Below are 16,884 nucleotides of genomic sequence, written 5' to 3' on the forward strand. Positions count from 1 at the left end.
ATCCATGAACACTTATTTTCCTCCCCCTTGTTTATTGTTTAATATTCCAAAGCAAAACATTAAGCAAAAATCAAACTTTCCCGCCCTGTATGCCGTAATTTTGGGAATCATGCGCAACAACAGAAAATGAGGGGACAGAGAGGGAAGCTCCCGGTCCAGCCCTTGGGATATGTCATGTCCACAAAAGTTATTTTTAGACAAGCGGAAGTCTTTGTTCTAGCGGAAGTCTGTCTTCCGAGACGTCCGCATGCAGGCTAACCTTGGTTTGATGTTTGAAAGAAAAGCAAAGATTTTATGTAATGGCGGACGATAAGGACTTAACGTTTGTCGATGACTGCATGCGGACGTCTCGGAAGACAGACTTCCGCTCGTCTAAAAATAACTTTCGTGGACATGACATATCCCAGTCAACGCCCCGAGCCTCCCTCTCTGTCCTATCATTTTCTCTTGGCGCAAGTTTTTCCGAGGAGAAAGGCGGCGACCAGAAAGCGTTGAGGGCGGACGAAAATAAAAGGTGATGAAAATCCTAGATGCACAGTAAGTGTTAACCGAGGAATGTTGGGGAAGGTAAGAGAAACGGTCTTGTAATCTTAACTTACCTTCATGTTCACTCATGTAGGCTTAGACTTAAGCTTATGTTTAAAATGCTCGTAAGGCAAACTATGATTATTTATTCTCTCAAAAGACATTTCATGCATGCATTCAAACAAAATGTTTTGTGTCAAACCCGAAAATAAGATTATGAAGTCCAACAGCTACAGCTACTGATAATATTTCTTGTTTCAAATTCTGAACTCAAACAATTTATTACAAGAGATAACCCAATAACAATATTTATTAAAAACTGAACTACGGATATCACATTTCCAGCATTTTCATTGGCTCGCCGGACACAGGTTATCAGCTTATATACTTGCACTACCGAATATGGTCAATGAACACCGCAGCAATACACAGTTTTGCGGCTCCGAGAAAAAATGGCCGACAAAAGCCGGTTTGGATCAGAATTGACCGAGGGTTTTTAATAAAACAATTATTCTACTCGGGCTTGCTGGATATGAAATGATCATAACCAACTCGGCGCTACGCGCCTCGTTGGCTATATATATCATTTCATATCCAGCGCGCCCTCGTAGAATAATTGTTAAATATTTATTAGTATAAATACACAGGTGATTATACAAAATCGCGCGCTCTCATTGGCTCGCTATCTCGGATTATCAGCCAATAATCACCTCGACGGACAAAATGGCTGCCAGAAGTCGTTTTGCCACTGTAAGTGACGATGATTTTCGGGTTGAAATGTTTTTTTTTTTTCTCTTTTTTGAAATAACCAAGTAGTTGTATAACTCAAGTAGTTGTGTAACTCTCTTTTAATATTCTCCTACGCGTTTAGTGTAACTAAAGCACACTTCAGGATATTTTTTTCATTCCTTGGCAAGGAAATTGCTCCATATATCACGACGTTTATGCGTAAGGATAAGCTTCACACCGGTCTGTTCGCTGCACTGTGTACCGCCACGTACGACCGAAATAGGGGTAGTGGGGAGGAGTGGTAATTTTCCAATTTTGGAAACCTTTGGGCAAGATATGGTTTTTTTTTTGTTTTGTTTTTTTTTTTCCGTATAATCTGCAGCAATTTGAAGTTCGCCGTTTTGAAAGAAAGTTATTGAGACTTTATAGCATCAACACTGTATTACATCCGAAGAAAGAGCAGAAATGTATGAAAATATTTAGGCCGCTGAAAATATGTCAAAAATAGGCACTGCGTACATGTGGTAGTGTAGTAACACAGCGCTTTATAAAATAGACCCTTCCACGGTTTTGTACCACCATCTTGTCTTGGTGGGGGAAAGACAAAATTTACAGTTTCAATTTACTGGATGGGTGACCTAGAAAAATATACAATGCACTTACAATGCACTACCACAAAAACGGATACTTTCTGTTACTGTTACTGCTAAGAGGTTTAAATCAAAAGAAAATAAAGGTGGAAGAGAGGGCATCCCCCATACATGCCCTTTTCCATAGGTAATGTCTCATTATATTTCTAGATCGACTCCCAAGCGGTCCAGATCTCAAGGGGATTATGCAAAAGCCAATCACATGGCGGGAATGTGTTCCGCGTGGAGACACGCGTCCTTGGCGAAGTGACGCGAAATGGCGGAAGATGTCGCAAAGCAAAATTGCTGTTCGTTTTGTTAACGAAAACGACTACAAGAATATTTCGACCGGAACTCTGTTTGCAAAACAAGAAATTAAACAGAATCGCCTTTACTGGCTTGTTTCAAAGCAACGAGAACGTCGTCGTTAAATGTGAATTCGCGTTTTTGTAATCGCTTCGCGACTATTCCAAGAATTTTTTGAAGAACGTTGGCACTTGAAGAGATGGAGCAAGTTCAGTCTTTTCAACTGTTTAAGTTGCTTCGAGCCGCTAAATGCAATTATCACTTTTTTCAACCCCCATACATTGGTAGGGGGCGGGTGCTCTCATCATTTCGCCAACCCTACGCCAACGTTTGAAAACATTGAATTTTAGGGAACCGGCAAGGCTCGATGGTTAAAGCGCTAGATTTGATCGAATCCAATTCTTCAGGATTCAAAATAATCTCGTTTTGACCAATAAATGGATCTGCGATTCAGTCTTCGGTGGTCCCGAACGCAACTCGTGCCTCCTGGTCGTTAGGTTTCCCAGCGTTGGCATCCACTGCGCTGTAATTCATCAGCATATAAGCGCTCTGTAGATAAAGGCGCATGCGCTTATATCAGAATATAGGCTTAGGCGCATGCGCCTTTAAACGGTCAAAATATGCGAGTTTAACAGATAGACTTGAACAGAATACTTCTTTTATGGTACAAATTTAATTATAATCATAGTTATTGTCTTTGGTTTATTCGTCTCAGCTACTCTTTTATCACACATTCAGCCTGAATTGCACTTGATCTTGGTCCTTTAACACTTGCATTTATGTTTACAATACCGTTGGTATTTTGCACTATTAAAAAGGATGCGATGATGAGAATCGGGTGCGCCTATAATAGAAATTGTATAGGCGCATGCGCATCTGAAACGTCAATTTAAGTGCCTATAAAACGTCTAAAATTGCATAAGACACGTTTATAGGCACTGCGCTTATATGCGATGGAATAGGGTAGTATTAATGGAAAGTGGGTCTAAGGACAGAGGAAATTCTAACTATGCTTGGATTAACGCATTTATGATTAATTTGAATTGTGACTTTCTATGCACGGCAACATAATCCAAAAGTTCAGTTCAACTTTGAATTTCATCACTTAACCATAGAGCACACTATCTAATAAAATCTCTCTTTGTTGCAGTTTGTGGCGAGTGGCAAATGTCAGACTATCCTCAACAAGGTCATTTATTACGACTGGCAAGATTGGCAGACGAAGACCCGAGCTCCAAAAATTCTATGGTCCTTCCCGTTTTTTGTTCTCACCCTTCTCTGTTGCCCTTTATACATAGTTTTCCGATTATGGAATCAATTCTGTCGTTCCGGTTGCTGTAGTTCCGGTTGCTGTGCCGAGGACAGTGAATCCTGCCGTCGTTTTCGACTGTGGTTCGAGCATCCCTATTGCAAGTTCGTCAACCACACCATGTGTTACTTGGTTTTTCTCGGCTTCTTGATCGCAGCATCGTTTGAGGAAGAGTTTGGACCAACAAACTCAGGACTAGTGTGGATCGGTCAGATAGATCTCCTATTTTTATTTACACTTGGTTTTTTAGTATCTTGTCATAGCCAGCATCTCCAAGCATTTACTATCCTGACCAAAATAGACAACAAAGTAGAAATCGAGGCAACATTGTTATGAACATTGAGGGGCTGTGAGATGGGACCTGCGGTTTTATCGTCTTTATCCGAGAATACTAGATTTCAGAGGAGCAGGGATGATGCAGTGGAGAGAACACTCGCCTCCCACAAACGTGGCTCGGGTTCGATTCCAATACTTGGCGTCAGACGCGGGTTGAGTTTGTTGGTTCTCTACTCTGCTCCAAGAGGTTTTTCTCCGGATACTCCGGATTTCCTCTTGCTGAAAAACCAATGTATGATTCGATTTCTATAAGCAGCGTCCCCAATTAGTGCCCTAGCCCTAAAGGTCTTGACACTTAAATAAAGTTCATTACCATTATCATTATCATTATCATTACCATTATCATTCTTAGTCTTATTCTTATTTTTATTATTATTGTGCTGAAAGCGTTAAATGAGTCCATATTTGTTTCTGTTCCAGACTGGGTTATCCTTTGTTTTGTGCTTGGCCTTCTTGTGCAAGAAGTACTGGCGTCCTGTAGAGAGGGATGTTTCATTTACTTTTCAAAATGGTGGAATGTTGTGGACACGATGATCATCGTCCTCTTTGCACTTGCTTATGCTATATGGGGTATTTCCTACGCCTCCTTTGGCAGACAATGGAAACCAGAGAAAACTGCATTCATCACTGCAGATGTCCTCTTCTCAAGCGGTATCATCATGGCTTTCTTTCACTTAACGCATATCTTTCAGGTTCGTGCTCAAATAAAAGGTGTTTGTCTTTTGTCGTTTAATAGTGATGGTGATCTTCGACTCGAGAAACATCCGGTCTGTCGGGAAAACAAAACTGTTTCGCTCGAGACCATACATTAAGTGTCCAAGTGTCACTCGGGTTCTATAAGAATAACTTGGAGTCACTTGATGCTCGGCCTCTTATACCTACAACAATAAATTTCTCTTTTTTCCAAAATAATTATATTATTATTCAGACAAACGGGCTAGTCAAGAATGTGGTTTTATTCATTGTTTAAGTACCTTTATTAGCTTTTATTAAACCGATTAAATGCTCATTGGTTCTCCTCTCTGATTAAATGTTTGTTGGTTCTCCACTCGGCTTCGTGAGTTTTTTTTTCTGCGAGTACTCCGGTTTTCCCCTTTCTTCTCAAACCAACGTACGAGTTGATATTGGTTGGTTGATTTGATATCTCTAAAGTGTCCCCAATTAGTGCTTCAGCGCTAAATACAGTTGACACTCGTCATCATCATTATCATTGATTATAATGCTCTCATCAATGCTCGATAAATTCACTGTAATAGTCAAACTTGAAGCACAAATTTGACAACTTACTATATAATTACTCATATGTTTAATAATTTTTCTGTTTTTTTTTTTTTTTTAATTCGGTTACTTTCGACAATTATTATGCTACCGGTATCCACTGTATCAAAACCTCAAAATACCACCCTATCACCACTATATCAAAACCTCAAACCACCTCAAAAACCAAGATTTGATTTGACTTGCGTTAATTTGTTGATTTCAATTTACCACAGTGTCCCCAATGGACCTCTTTAGCTTGTACGTTTTGTTTTCCCATTTCAGACCACGTGGTGTTCCCAAGGGAATTTTCCTTTTGTTTTTTCATAAGTTATGCATACATATGCACGTGCATAAGTTAGACGACATTTGAAAGAAACTGTTCGCTAGAGTAACATCACGTGGTCTGAAATGGGAAAACAAAATGTAAAGAGGTCCATTAGTGCTCCAGCGCTAGAAGACTATAGAGACTTAAATAAAGTTCCTTTCCGTTCTTTCCTCTTTTACTATACAAATTCATCAGGAGCAGCCAAGCAAAATAGACTGATTAGGGACGGAAAGGACTATTAAAGAATATGAAATCTCACCTGGCTTTCCAGGACTAAATGTACAAGATAAAAAAATTCTTTCCTGTCATTGAGGAGAGCAAACGTGGCATTTTTTTTCCATGTTTTATTTATGCACAGTACAACAATATGTACAGACTTACGGAACAAAAGTAACCTACATACAAGAACACCTAGAACAATAATTTTTACAGATACACTATTCGACACTAATAACTAATAAACTACGTTAAAAACTTTGACTTACGATAAATTACTTTACCTACTGTCTATAAAATTTAAAAACAAATGATATTAAAGAAATATATAAAAGATTTCCATTTGTCATAAAATTTGTGAATCATTTTGTTCCTGGCACTAATGTACTTTTCTGTTTTTATTTTCATGTTCATTTTTGCTCGAAAGCATGTTACATTGGGAAGAACTCCATTCCTTCTGCAGTCTCACAAATATAATTTGCCTATTATTATCAAATAATTTAATGTGGGACATATTGAGGAAATCACTCCAAGAATAACATCTTGTAGGTTGAGACTTATCTGTTGATTTGTTACCTGAAAAATATATAGTTCAAAGGCGCTCCAAAACTTATTTGAAAGAGGACAATTAATTAAACAGAAGATGGTATAAAGTTTCCTTCTTATGGTTGCAGAAAGAGCAATAAAATTTTTCAAACAATTTATCATAAGTGTAGAGGATTGTATTTAGGACTAAAGTACTTCAATCTTTAGTAATCTTAAATTCCCGTTGCAAGTTTATACTATTGTTTGGAAAGCGAGCCTTAGCGCCAACTAAGAGGGTGTAATAGTGTTTTGATTTTGCTTCAGCTACATCAAATACGCATTCAGAATATTTGAAAGAAGGTTCGATAGATTGAAAGTAGCACTGGAGTCGAGATTTCTCAATTTGGGCGGTACAGAATTGCGTAATTGCGTAATCCGGTCCATGTTAAAAAGTTACTTTTATCTATTAGTGACGGGATCCTATTAAAAGAAATGAAATTATCTACGTCAAAGTGAAGATCGTTTACACAGATGATACCAGCTCTAAAATACTGTGTATAATAAACAGGTTTGTTATCGATTAGTACCTCCTTGTTATTCCAAATGATAAATTGCCAATCCTTTTCCCATGCGAAACTTTCACGAAATTCGGCCCACCACTGTAGTAGTTCCCGATAAAATTCAGAAGTTATTTCTACCTGGTCAATATGGTAGTTACAATTAAATAGCAGGAAGCCACCATTTCTCTTAAAAATATATTGAATATACGATTTCCATGTAGCATTACTGGGGGTTGAAAATTCTCCTCACGCAACCAATTGTGAAGGCTTTAATCTAGGAGACTCAGTGTAAATCTATCATTCTTAAGCCCCCTTCTCTATAATCGTTTACTGTTGACATTCTCGTCGCTTTATCGACACCTTTCCATAAAAACTTGAACAATAGCCGATTTACTTCCTTGATAATATATGTAGGTGTGGGTAATAGTGAAAAAATATACATGAGCTTTGACAAGACAAGACTTTTGATAATAACGATTTTTCCAAAAATTGAAAGTCGATCCTCTTGATAACCAGATATTTGTTTTTTAATTTTTACAATTGTCTCTCTAAAATGTTTTTTGTAGAGCGGAGTGAGTTAAGCCCCTAAGGCTTTTGTTGGTTCGTTCGGCCATTTGATGCCAAGTAGTTTGCTGTCGTGAACCAAGCCATAACCCCTCTGTTTTTTAGCTATTTACTTTCAGACCTGATAGAATCTCAAAATGTCCCAAAGCTTGAAATAAAATAAGAGCAGAATCGGTATCTGAGAGTTTAACTGTTGTGTCATCAACATCCCCTAATATTTTAATACCTTTAATTAGAACATTGTTCCGAATAGCAATTTCCAGGGTTTCAACGGCTGTAATGAAAAGATACGGGGAGAGTGCATTGCCTTGCCTGACACCACGTTTAAGTGAGAAATAATCTGTGGCAACACCATTATTTACCACACAGCTCTGAATGTTCTTATAGAAAAGCTTGACCCAATGTATGAATTCCTTTCCAAAGTTGAAAGCTTTAATACATTTAACAAGAAAGTCCCATTCTAGCGAGTCGGATGCTTTTTTAAAATCAACAAATATTAAAAGACCAGGAATATTTTCAATATCTGTGAATTCCATGATATCAAAAAGAGACCTTAATGTTTCGCCTATAACGTGGCATGATAAGCCCCAAAATGGTTTCATCTTTACCACTTTCCCCAACCTGTGAACCCTATGGAATTTTCACTCATGGGGTTGTGTACAATCTCAAACGTCTCCTCGAAAAGTTCAGTTCGGTACCAACTCTTTGGTTTTCTCCTTCTTCGCTTTCTTTGGCATAATGATAATGATGATGGCGATGGCAATAGCTGGATAGATAATGTTTATTGCCGTTCATAAGCTATTCAGTAATATTAAAAAATTATAGTTGTACATGTCAGCGAATGTTGTGCCTTACAGTACTTGCCTTACATCACACGGAAGGCTGTTCCATGTCGCCTCGCTTTAGCTAAGGCCATTTTAATTTGTGTCACAAATAATGGTTCTCAGTGACTTATAATGTTTCCATTGTACTTTGAGTTTTAAGGAGGCGTGATTTTGATTTATAAATGATAAATTGCTCAACAACAAAGAATGGTTTTGTTTTCGGGATTTTTAACATAAATGCGTATCAACATATTCAACGATGAAGTCTCTCCACAACTGCTATTCGTATTAAATGATAATAATTTTTGTGGACTTGCGGCCACTGTGATGCATCGTATTTTCTCAAGAAGTTATTTTCAATACTGTTGGCTGTTCAGTCGATACTATACTGAGAACCAGATCACATTCATAACGTGCCAGACTCCGTCTTATTACGATGCTGGTATCTTTCCTCTCTGTCGGCAGGTGGACTCCGTCCTAGGTCCCTTGCAGCTTTCGCTGTACAGAATGCTTAGAGACGTTTGGAAATTTCTCCTGTTGTTTCTTCTGCTCTATATATCTTTTGCCACCGGATTGACCAATATGTATTCCTACTACGTTGCGTCTCAGATCAAACTAGAGCAGCGGAACATGACCCGTTACGAAAAGGGGCATCCCTACGCCAGGTGAGTATCTACGCACATGCGAGCTGTTGAACATTACAATTAACACAGACAGCATGCATTCTGAGAAGCGCCACCCGGGAATATGCCTGACCCTACTCCCCTTCATAATCACCGCACGTTCAAACATTGGTCCATATTGCGCACGCACAATTCAGTTTGAGGTAGGCGCCCATTTGACGGGAGGTAAAAGAAACAAAACAAGTAAACGTGCCTTAAAATGAAAAAAACTTTAGAACTGCATTGTCTAATCCTCAAGTTTTTAATGACGGTGCCTACTAATTCAATGGTATTTTTCCCCGGTTTGTGATTATGCAGGAAATGTAGATCTTAACAAGTATTATTGAAATCCAAAAAGAAAATTGGGGGTAACCACGCATTTTTCAAAGATAATTCACGAATAATATTTGTAAAAAGCTTTAAAATACAAAGCAATCTATGGTGATCTTTCTCAAATTGAAGCTTAATTATCTCTCAAAAATGCATGGTTACCCCCAGTTTCCTTTTTGGATACTAAGAGTACTTACTAAGTTTTACATTCTCCACATAGTTTTAAACCGAGCAAAAATATCCCTGAATTAGAAAGCATCACCGATCGGAAACCCGAGTTTCTCGAAATGCGCACAAGGTATGCGCAATAAAAATAGTAGGCATCGTCCTTAAGTGAATAAAATAGATGAGGAATATATACGAATATATATACGAGTGGGTGGTCTGTGGGATTTTCCAATAGCGAGCCATAGGTTCATGAATTATGAACTATTTTACAATAAACAAACAAGCGAATGATGTTCGTATAATTGCACATCAACGTGTTAAAAGATGGACAAGCATGGTGGTGTTCTTCTGACCAAATACACCTGCTGTATGCAAACCTCGTCACTTGACAGAAATGAGATCCGGAAAAGAATTAAGAACTTATAAAGGTGTATTCTTAGTTTTTCTAACTACAAGCAGTAATAATTTAAAATGATCCCAATTTCTACTACTTCTTTTAGTGTTACGTAGCCACCGATGATGCACTTTTCTTCAAATTGCTTTTTACGGCTTTCGTGGGAAGAGACTACCGAGAGGGTATGATCGCCGGCTAGGCATCATGGTACTTTCGGTTTTGTCAATGTTGAGCAGCCGCTGCAGCAAATGGTTATGAAGATCATGAAGAGTAGTAGAACTCGCTCGCTACAACCGCACCCATTGAGAACCACCACTCGGCATGATCAAGTAGCGTTTGAAGGAGTACTGTTATTCACAAATTCTCTCTACGAGTGAAACGACTGCTAAGGTACAGTCGTTGGTTTAACTTAACAATCTGAATCCAACGGGCTCACCGAAAGTAAACCACTGTCCTCAGTTAGCCTGCTAACTTCCGGATTTATCTGGTAATGATATATCGGACAGTGATGATGATACGTGTTTGTTCGCTTCACAGCCATGTTAATACGGGACTTGACCTGTTTTGGTTGCTTCTTGGTGTCTTCGACGAAGAAAAAATAACGGTGAAAGATCCTGCTTTTAAAGCCTTTTCTTTCTTTGGTCATCTTTTCCTCATTGTGTACGTTGTCTGCATGGTGATCGTTGCCCTCAACATGTTAATTGCTATGATGAACAAATCCTTTGAAGCTATCACGGTAAGTATACAGGATGGTCCCTTAAAATGCAATAAAAATTACAATAACAACAACAATGACAACAGCAACAACAACAACAACAACAACGATAACGATAACGATAACGGTAATAATAATAATAATATCAATAATAATAATAATAATAATATGCTTTTTTTTTCATGTGATGAAATCAATTGTGTGTAACTGAGATACTGATTGAGTGTCACTTTTCTTGGTTTGATTCTTTGTTTAAACTAGGAAGATTCAGAGATTTGGAAGTACTCCAGAACTCGAATGTGGCTTGAAAGCATTGATAAAGGCAACGTGTTACCAGCGCCTGTGAACCTTCTTTACTACGGTCTGAAGATCCTTTGCATTACCATTTACGTCATAATATGGATCATCCGAAAATATCTTTGCCAATGCTGCTCTAAAAAGGTAAGGATCAACTGCTGAACACATGACAATTTCGACCACCGCCGCTTGGCAGACTATTGTGATAGCATTTAGAAGCCACGTTAATTTGAAATTAGGGTAGCTGTGGAGTAGTATATTAGGAATAATTCGACTTCCGAAAAGAAATGTGTGGAGCAGTGAAGCGTAGCTAGGGGCGTTGCTAAGGACGAGTTGAAACGGAAGCTTCTGAATTGTTCGTCGAAACGGGATAATATTAAGATTTGGGAACGCTCTAATACTTTGAATAATCATCCAGCTGGCTCCTTATTGGTCGAGAGGAGATTTGATGGACAGACCGTGGGAATTTTTCTGGGGCGTGGTTGTGAGCGTTCCGTGCGACCCGTTTTTGGGGGGTGTTTTGCGTAATCATGTTGGATAAAAACATAACGATCAGGAAACTCCAATCATGATGTCACAGACACGTGACACCTCCCTGTCTGCGGACCCTCAGGAAACAGGTTGGGGTGTTTTGCGTAACCCTGTTGGAAATTCAAATTTGGGGGTGTTACAAAGACCCAGGCCCCCCACCGTTCAAGCGAAAAAAGCAAGACAGGATATTTTCAAATGGTTTAATGAGATAAATATATACAAACGGGAAATCATGAAATTGAAATGTTGAAAAACGAAGATACAAAAAGTGGAGAGGGTACATCCCACAGGGGCAACCACTCTCCTCATGAAGAAACGGTTTCATGTATACAAATATTTACAAAGAAGGCTCAGAAAAAACAAACCAAGTAGAGTTCCCTCTTGTTCGCAACGTTCCGTACAGTATCTCTTCAAACATCTCTGAGCTGACAGCAGTAAACAAACAAGCCTTGCAAACCATAACCAACCATTTTAATCAACAACTAAAACTGTAAGTACATGCATAGCATTCTCTTTTCCGTTTTACTGATAGTCTTTACACACTATCTCTTCAGTTTAGAATGACAGCAAAATTCTTACTCATTAAAAAGTCAAGCTAGAGCGTAGTAAATTCGCTTACTCGACTGCAATTTCACAGTCAAACAAAGCAGCTCACGACTGGACATCCATTTCACACAAAACCCCTATAAATGTGATGGTTGAAATATGCCAGAATCTTTGTCAACAGGGAATTGCAAACGTTTTCGCAACTTCTTCGTTTTCTTAGCGAGTTTTACAAATTATGTGAGGCAGCGAGGTATTCACTAAGAAGGAAAACTTTTACCTGAAAGCGGATCGTTGTAAATCAGTGATTTGTCTCTCGCTCTATTTCTTTCATCTTTTAAGGGTAAATATTCATTGAAATTTTCTGTTCTTCTAGATCTCCTTCCTCGGCTTCTCTCGAGACTTTAATACGCAACTCGTCAGTAATGCGATTTCCAGCCAGAAGAAACGCGGGTTACCAAATGCAACGCTACCAGGCGATTTCCCGCCAAGAAAAAAGAACCCGAACACTCCCGTCCTGGATATAACGTACTTCGATATGTGATCCCTCATCATATACATCTCGTATCAGAAGGATCAACAATACCAGCAGCTCATTAAGAGGAGCCTCTATCTCCCATACTTGGCCTCGGAGTCAACCCTTTCCCGAGTAGATTTATTTATAGAACACCTCCATTGGGAGATTCAGCACGCACACTGTTGTAAAAGCCAATCAAAACAGAGCTATCTCAGCGTCAAGGGAATTATGATACTTTTCGCGGGAAAAACCTGTTCCTAAAAATAAATTTACTCGGGAAAGGGTTGACTCAACGAATTAGAGGAGTTGGAGGCTCTTCTTAATGAGCTCCTGACAATACGTACTATTTAGGATTTGAAACTAAACAATGACTGAGTTAAGCAAAAGCTTTGGTGTGCTAAACATTCAGTTATACCCTCACAATATGTATGACTCCTTCAACACCGCCACTAATAGTTCATACGGTAGAGCACGAGACTATAGATCTCCGGGTTGTTAGTTCGAGTGAGTCCGGTTGGGTAGACTTTTTATTTTCATTTTTTTTTCCAGTCATTGTAGGTATAAAAAATACAACGGTAGATCGTTCAAAAAGAATAATGTAATGAGAGAAAATGACTTTTTACAGGTGGGATCGTGAGATGTGGCCTGTTGCCTAGCCTCGTCCCAGTTTACGACCCTTCGGGGTAAAATTGCAACTGTCTTCCGGCAGCACTTAGGGCCATTGGTCGAGTCCCTTTTGACCCCGCTTCCACTGCACAACATGGTAGCACTCCGCCTTGGGGGCAGTGATGATGCAGCGGATCTTGATGGCAACCGCAGGAGTCACATCAGTACTCAGTCTTTTGGTGCCCCGCACGCGCACCCTCTGCAACTATTTAAAAACCCTCCAATGACATGCTTCGAGCAATCAATAGTTCTTTCATCTTTTCAATATTGTCTTTGTCCGTAATCTGTTTCAGCACCCATCGATCATGAAAGGGTACCACATGGTGTTGTTCTACTGGGGGAAACATCATCTTGCACTTTTCACGCCAAGATTTTAGAATATCATTTTTGTTGACCGATACTATGGCTGCCTTTACACACACATCAGTTTCTTTTGCTCTATTAAGCTTTAAGTAACGCTCCCAAGCTTGATTTTCACAGATTTTCCAGAACGCTTCCATTATATCCTTATGCATTTGAAGGCGATATTTTTTTCTTTGGAGATGGCGCTCATGTAGCTGTTGCTTTTGAACTCGAACCATTCTTTGAAACTCCGAGCAGCGAGAGGTAACTTCGTCTTCATCCACCAAGTTTGTGTTAGGAATCCTTTCGAGACAGTCTCGTGTCTTTTTTTCTCTTTTTAAAAAGAGCTCTTGACACCTCACTGTAGAAATGAACATTTCTCATTATTGGATTGCATGATAAAAACGGCGGAGATCCGTTCAGCAGGCGACAATGTTGTAAAAAAAGGGTGAAGAGAGGAGGGTTGTAAAATGTATGGAGCCGTCGCGCACGGGATTGGCAGAGAGAGGATGATATCCCACACGTGGATTGGTTGAAAAGGATGACGCCACCGGGACCCAGACCCCTTACGGTATTAAAAAAATGAAAACGAGCCCGTCTTTAAATATTTAAAACGAAACAAAAATAGTATTCTTTACGAATGAAAAAATTTAATAAAAAACAAAAGAGCTATTGATAATTGGGAACGTGGGAGGCGGCCTGGTGCCGAGCCCCGTCCTAGTTTATCCAAATTCGTGTCCATTGGTTGTTGTAAGCAAATATTAATAGTCAAACAAGTCCCAGTCTCTGAGCGCGTTCCGTATTCACAAAATAGGGAGGCCTGAGGACCCATGCATTCAATACACAAATGCAGAGTTGCACAAACAACCTTCTTTAGTTTGTACACCTAAAAATCGTTCACTTGTCATCATCATCATCATTTTGTTCGTCTTCATCTTGCGTTGGGATGGGACGAGGTTGGAACATTCTGTTCAATAAAAATTTCCGTCTCTCCACAGCCGCGTTTGTAGCCTCTTCAACATCCATTGAATCTTCCTCCATGAAACGATGTCGAGTTTTCATAACGTCTCTATGCACGGGGTCATGCTTTAGATGTTCAAACCACCGGAGATAGTGCAAGTACAGCCCTCGCAAATTTCTTCTGTAAACGGGTAACAGCGCATTTAAAAAAGCTTTCGCCTCAGCTATCGTTTCAGAGACCCCCTCCTTCAAGAAATTGTTGACTTTTTTGTCATGTGTTGAACTCAGTGACTCTTCCACCTTTTGGCGCAGAGTTTCCCAGGGATCTTGGTCATCCATTTCCCTGTCACTAACGTCTTCATCCTCAGGCTCCATGACTATGTCCGAGTCCGAGTCTGAGTCTTTTTCTTCCTCTTCATCTTGGTTTCGCTCCTCATCTTCTTCACTTCTCTCTTCCGACGAGGGAGCACAGGATGGTACTTCCTCAAATATGTCCCCCATGGTTGTGTCTCCCACAGGCTCCTGGTCTATGCCCCTAGACTCGCAATGAGTATTTTGGGGAGAGTAACTCCAAGGGCCGATGAGTAACTCCTAGTTACTCATTCTGAGTCAGTCGCTCCGTGACTCGCCATGAGTATAAAAGAAGACGTCAAACTCGCGATGCTCATTTGGAGCAATCCCTTTGGGTGAGTGTATGGCACATCTCTGCCGCTACTGCCACAAACCGTTTGGTCGAGCTTATAACATAGTCCGTCACGAGAGGCGAGGTTGATGGAAACGCATAGACCAGGAGCCTGTGGGAGACACAACCATGGGGGACATATTTGAGGAAGTACCACCCTGTGCTCCCTCGTCGGAAGAGAGAAGTGAAGAAGATGAGGAGCACAACCAAGATGAAGAGGAAGAAAAAGACTCGGACTCGGACTCGAACATAGTCATGGAGTCTGAGGATGAAGACGTTAGTGACAGGGAAATGGATGACCAAGATCCCTGGGAAACTCTGCGCCAAGAGGTGGAAGAGTCACTGAGTTCAACACATGACAAAAAAGTCAACAATTTCTTGAAGGAGGGGGTCTCTGAAACGATAGCTGAGGCGAAAGCTTTTTTAAATGCGCTGTTACCCGTTTACAGAAGAAATTTGCGAGGGCTGTACTTGCACTATCTCCGGTGGTTTGAACATCTAAAGCATGACCCCGTGCATAGAGACGTTATGAAAACTCGACATCGTTTCATGGAGGAAGATTCAATGGATGTTGAAGAGGCTACAGACGCGGCTGTGGAGAGACGGAAATTTTTATTGAACAGAATGTTCCAACCTCGTCCCATCCCAACGCAAGATGAAGACGAACAAAATGATGATGATGATGACAAGTGAACGATTTTTAGGTGTACAAACTAAAGAAGGTTGTTTGTGCAACTCTGCATTTGTGTATTGAATGCATGGGTCCTCAGGCCTCCCTATTTTGTGAATACGGAACGCGCTCAGAGACTGGGACTTGTTTGACTATTAATATTTGCTTACAACAACCAATGGACACGAATTTGGATAAACTAGGACGGGGCTCGGCACCAGGCCGCCTCCCACGTTCCCAATTATCAATAGCTCTTTTGTTTTTTATTAATTTTTTTCATTCGTAAAGAATACTATTTTTGTTTCGTTTTAAATAATTAAAGACGGGCTCGTTTTCATTTTTTTAATACCGTAAGGGGTCTGGGTCCCGGTGGCGTCATCCTTTTCAACCAATCCACGTGTGGGATATCATCCCCTCTCTGCCAATCCCGTGCGCGACGGCTCCATACATTTTACAACCCTCCTCTCTTCACCCTTTTCTTACAACATTGTCGCCTGCTGAACGGATCTCCGCCGTTTTTATCATGCAACCCAGTGATGAGAAATGTTCATTTCTACAGTGAGGTGTCAAGAGCTCTTTTTAAAAAGAGAAAAAAAGACACGAGACTGTCTCCAAAGGATTCCTAACACAAACTTGGTGGATGAAGACGAAGTTACCTCTCGCTGCTCAGAGTTTCAAAGAATGGTTCGAGTTCAAAAGCCACAGCTACATGAACGCCATCTCCAAAGAAAAAAATATCGCCTTCAAATGCATAAGGATATAATGGAAGCGTTCTGGAAAATCTGTGAAAATCAAGCTTGGGAGCGTTACTTAAAGCTTAATAGAGCAAAAGAAACTGATGTGTGTGTAAAGGCAGCCATAGTATCGGTCAACAAAAATGATATTCTAAAATCTTGGCGTGAAAAGTGCAAGATGATGTTTCCCCCAGTAGAACAACACCATGTGGTACCCTTTCATGATCGATGGGTGCTGAAACAGATTACGGACAAAGACAATATTGAAAAGATGAAAGAACTATTGATTGCTCGAAGCATGTCATTGGAGGGTTTTTAAATAGTTGCAGAGGGTGCGCGTGCGGGGCACCAAAAGACTGAGTACTGATGTGACTCCTGCGGTTGCCATCAAGATCCGCTGCATCATCACTGCCCCCAAGGCGGAGTGCTACCATGTTGTGCAGTGGAAGCGGGGTCAAAAGGGACTCGACCAATGGCCCTAAGTGCTGCCGGAAGACAGTTGCAATTTTACCCCCGAAGGGTCGTAAACTGGGACGAGGCTAGGCACCAGGCCACATCTCACGAT

General features: G+C 40.2%; 1 protein-coding gene across 2 annotated transcripts in view; it reads left to right on the top strand.

Annotated features, from left to right (window-relative positions):
* The window catches only part of LOC138028249 (short transient receptor potential channel 4-like), a 16,507-nt gene extending 3,644 nt beyond the window's left edge, over positions 1-12,863 (top strand). The window contains exons 2-7 of one of the 2 annotated variants that reach the window (XM_068875726.1): positions 3,340-3,706; positions 4,255-4,526; positions 8,718-8,773; positions 10,200-10,398; positions 10,639-10,818; positions 12,125-12,863. In XM_068875726.1, the coding sequence (XP_068731827.1) occupies positions 3,340-3,706; positions 4,255-4,526; positions 8,718-8,773; positions 10,200-10,398; positions 10,639-10,818; positions 12,125-12,292 (1,242 nt within the window). In that variant the 3' untranslated portion in view covers positions 12,293-12,863. Of the gene's footprint in view, positions 1-3,339; positions 3,707-4,254; positions 4,527-8,573; positions 8,774-10,199; positions 10,399-10,638; positions 10,819-12,124 lie in introns of both variants that reach the window. The other variant, XM_068875719.1, reaches the window with a different exon arrangement.
* The last annotated feature ends 4,021 nt before the right edge of the window (positions 12,864-16,884 follow it).

Source organism: Montipora capricornis, chromosome 2, assembly GCF_036669925.1.
Source record: "Montipora capricornis isolate CH-2021 chromosome 2, ASM3666992v2, whole genome shotgun sequence".
In the NCBI taxonomy this organism is placed as follows: domain Eukaryota; kingdom Metazoa; phylum Cnidaria; class Anthozoa; order Scleractinia; family Acroporidae; genus Montipora; species Montipora capricornis.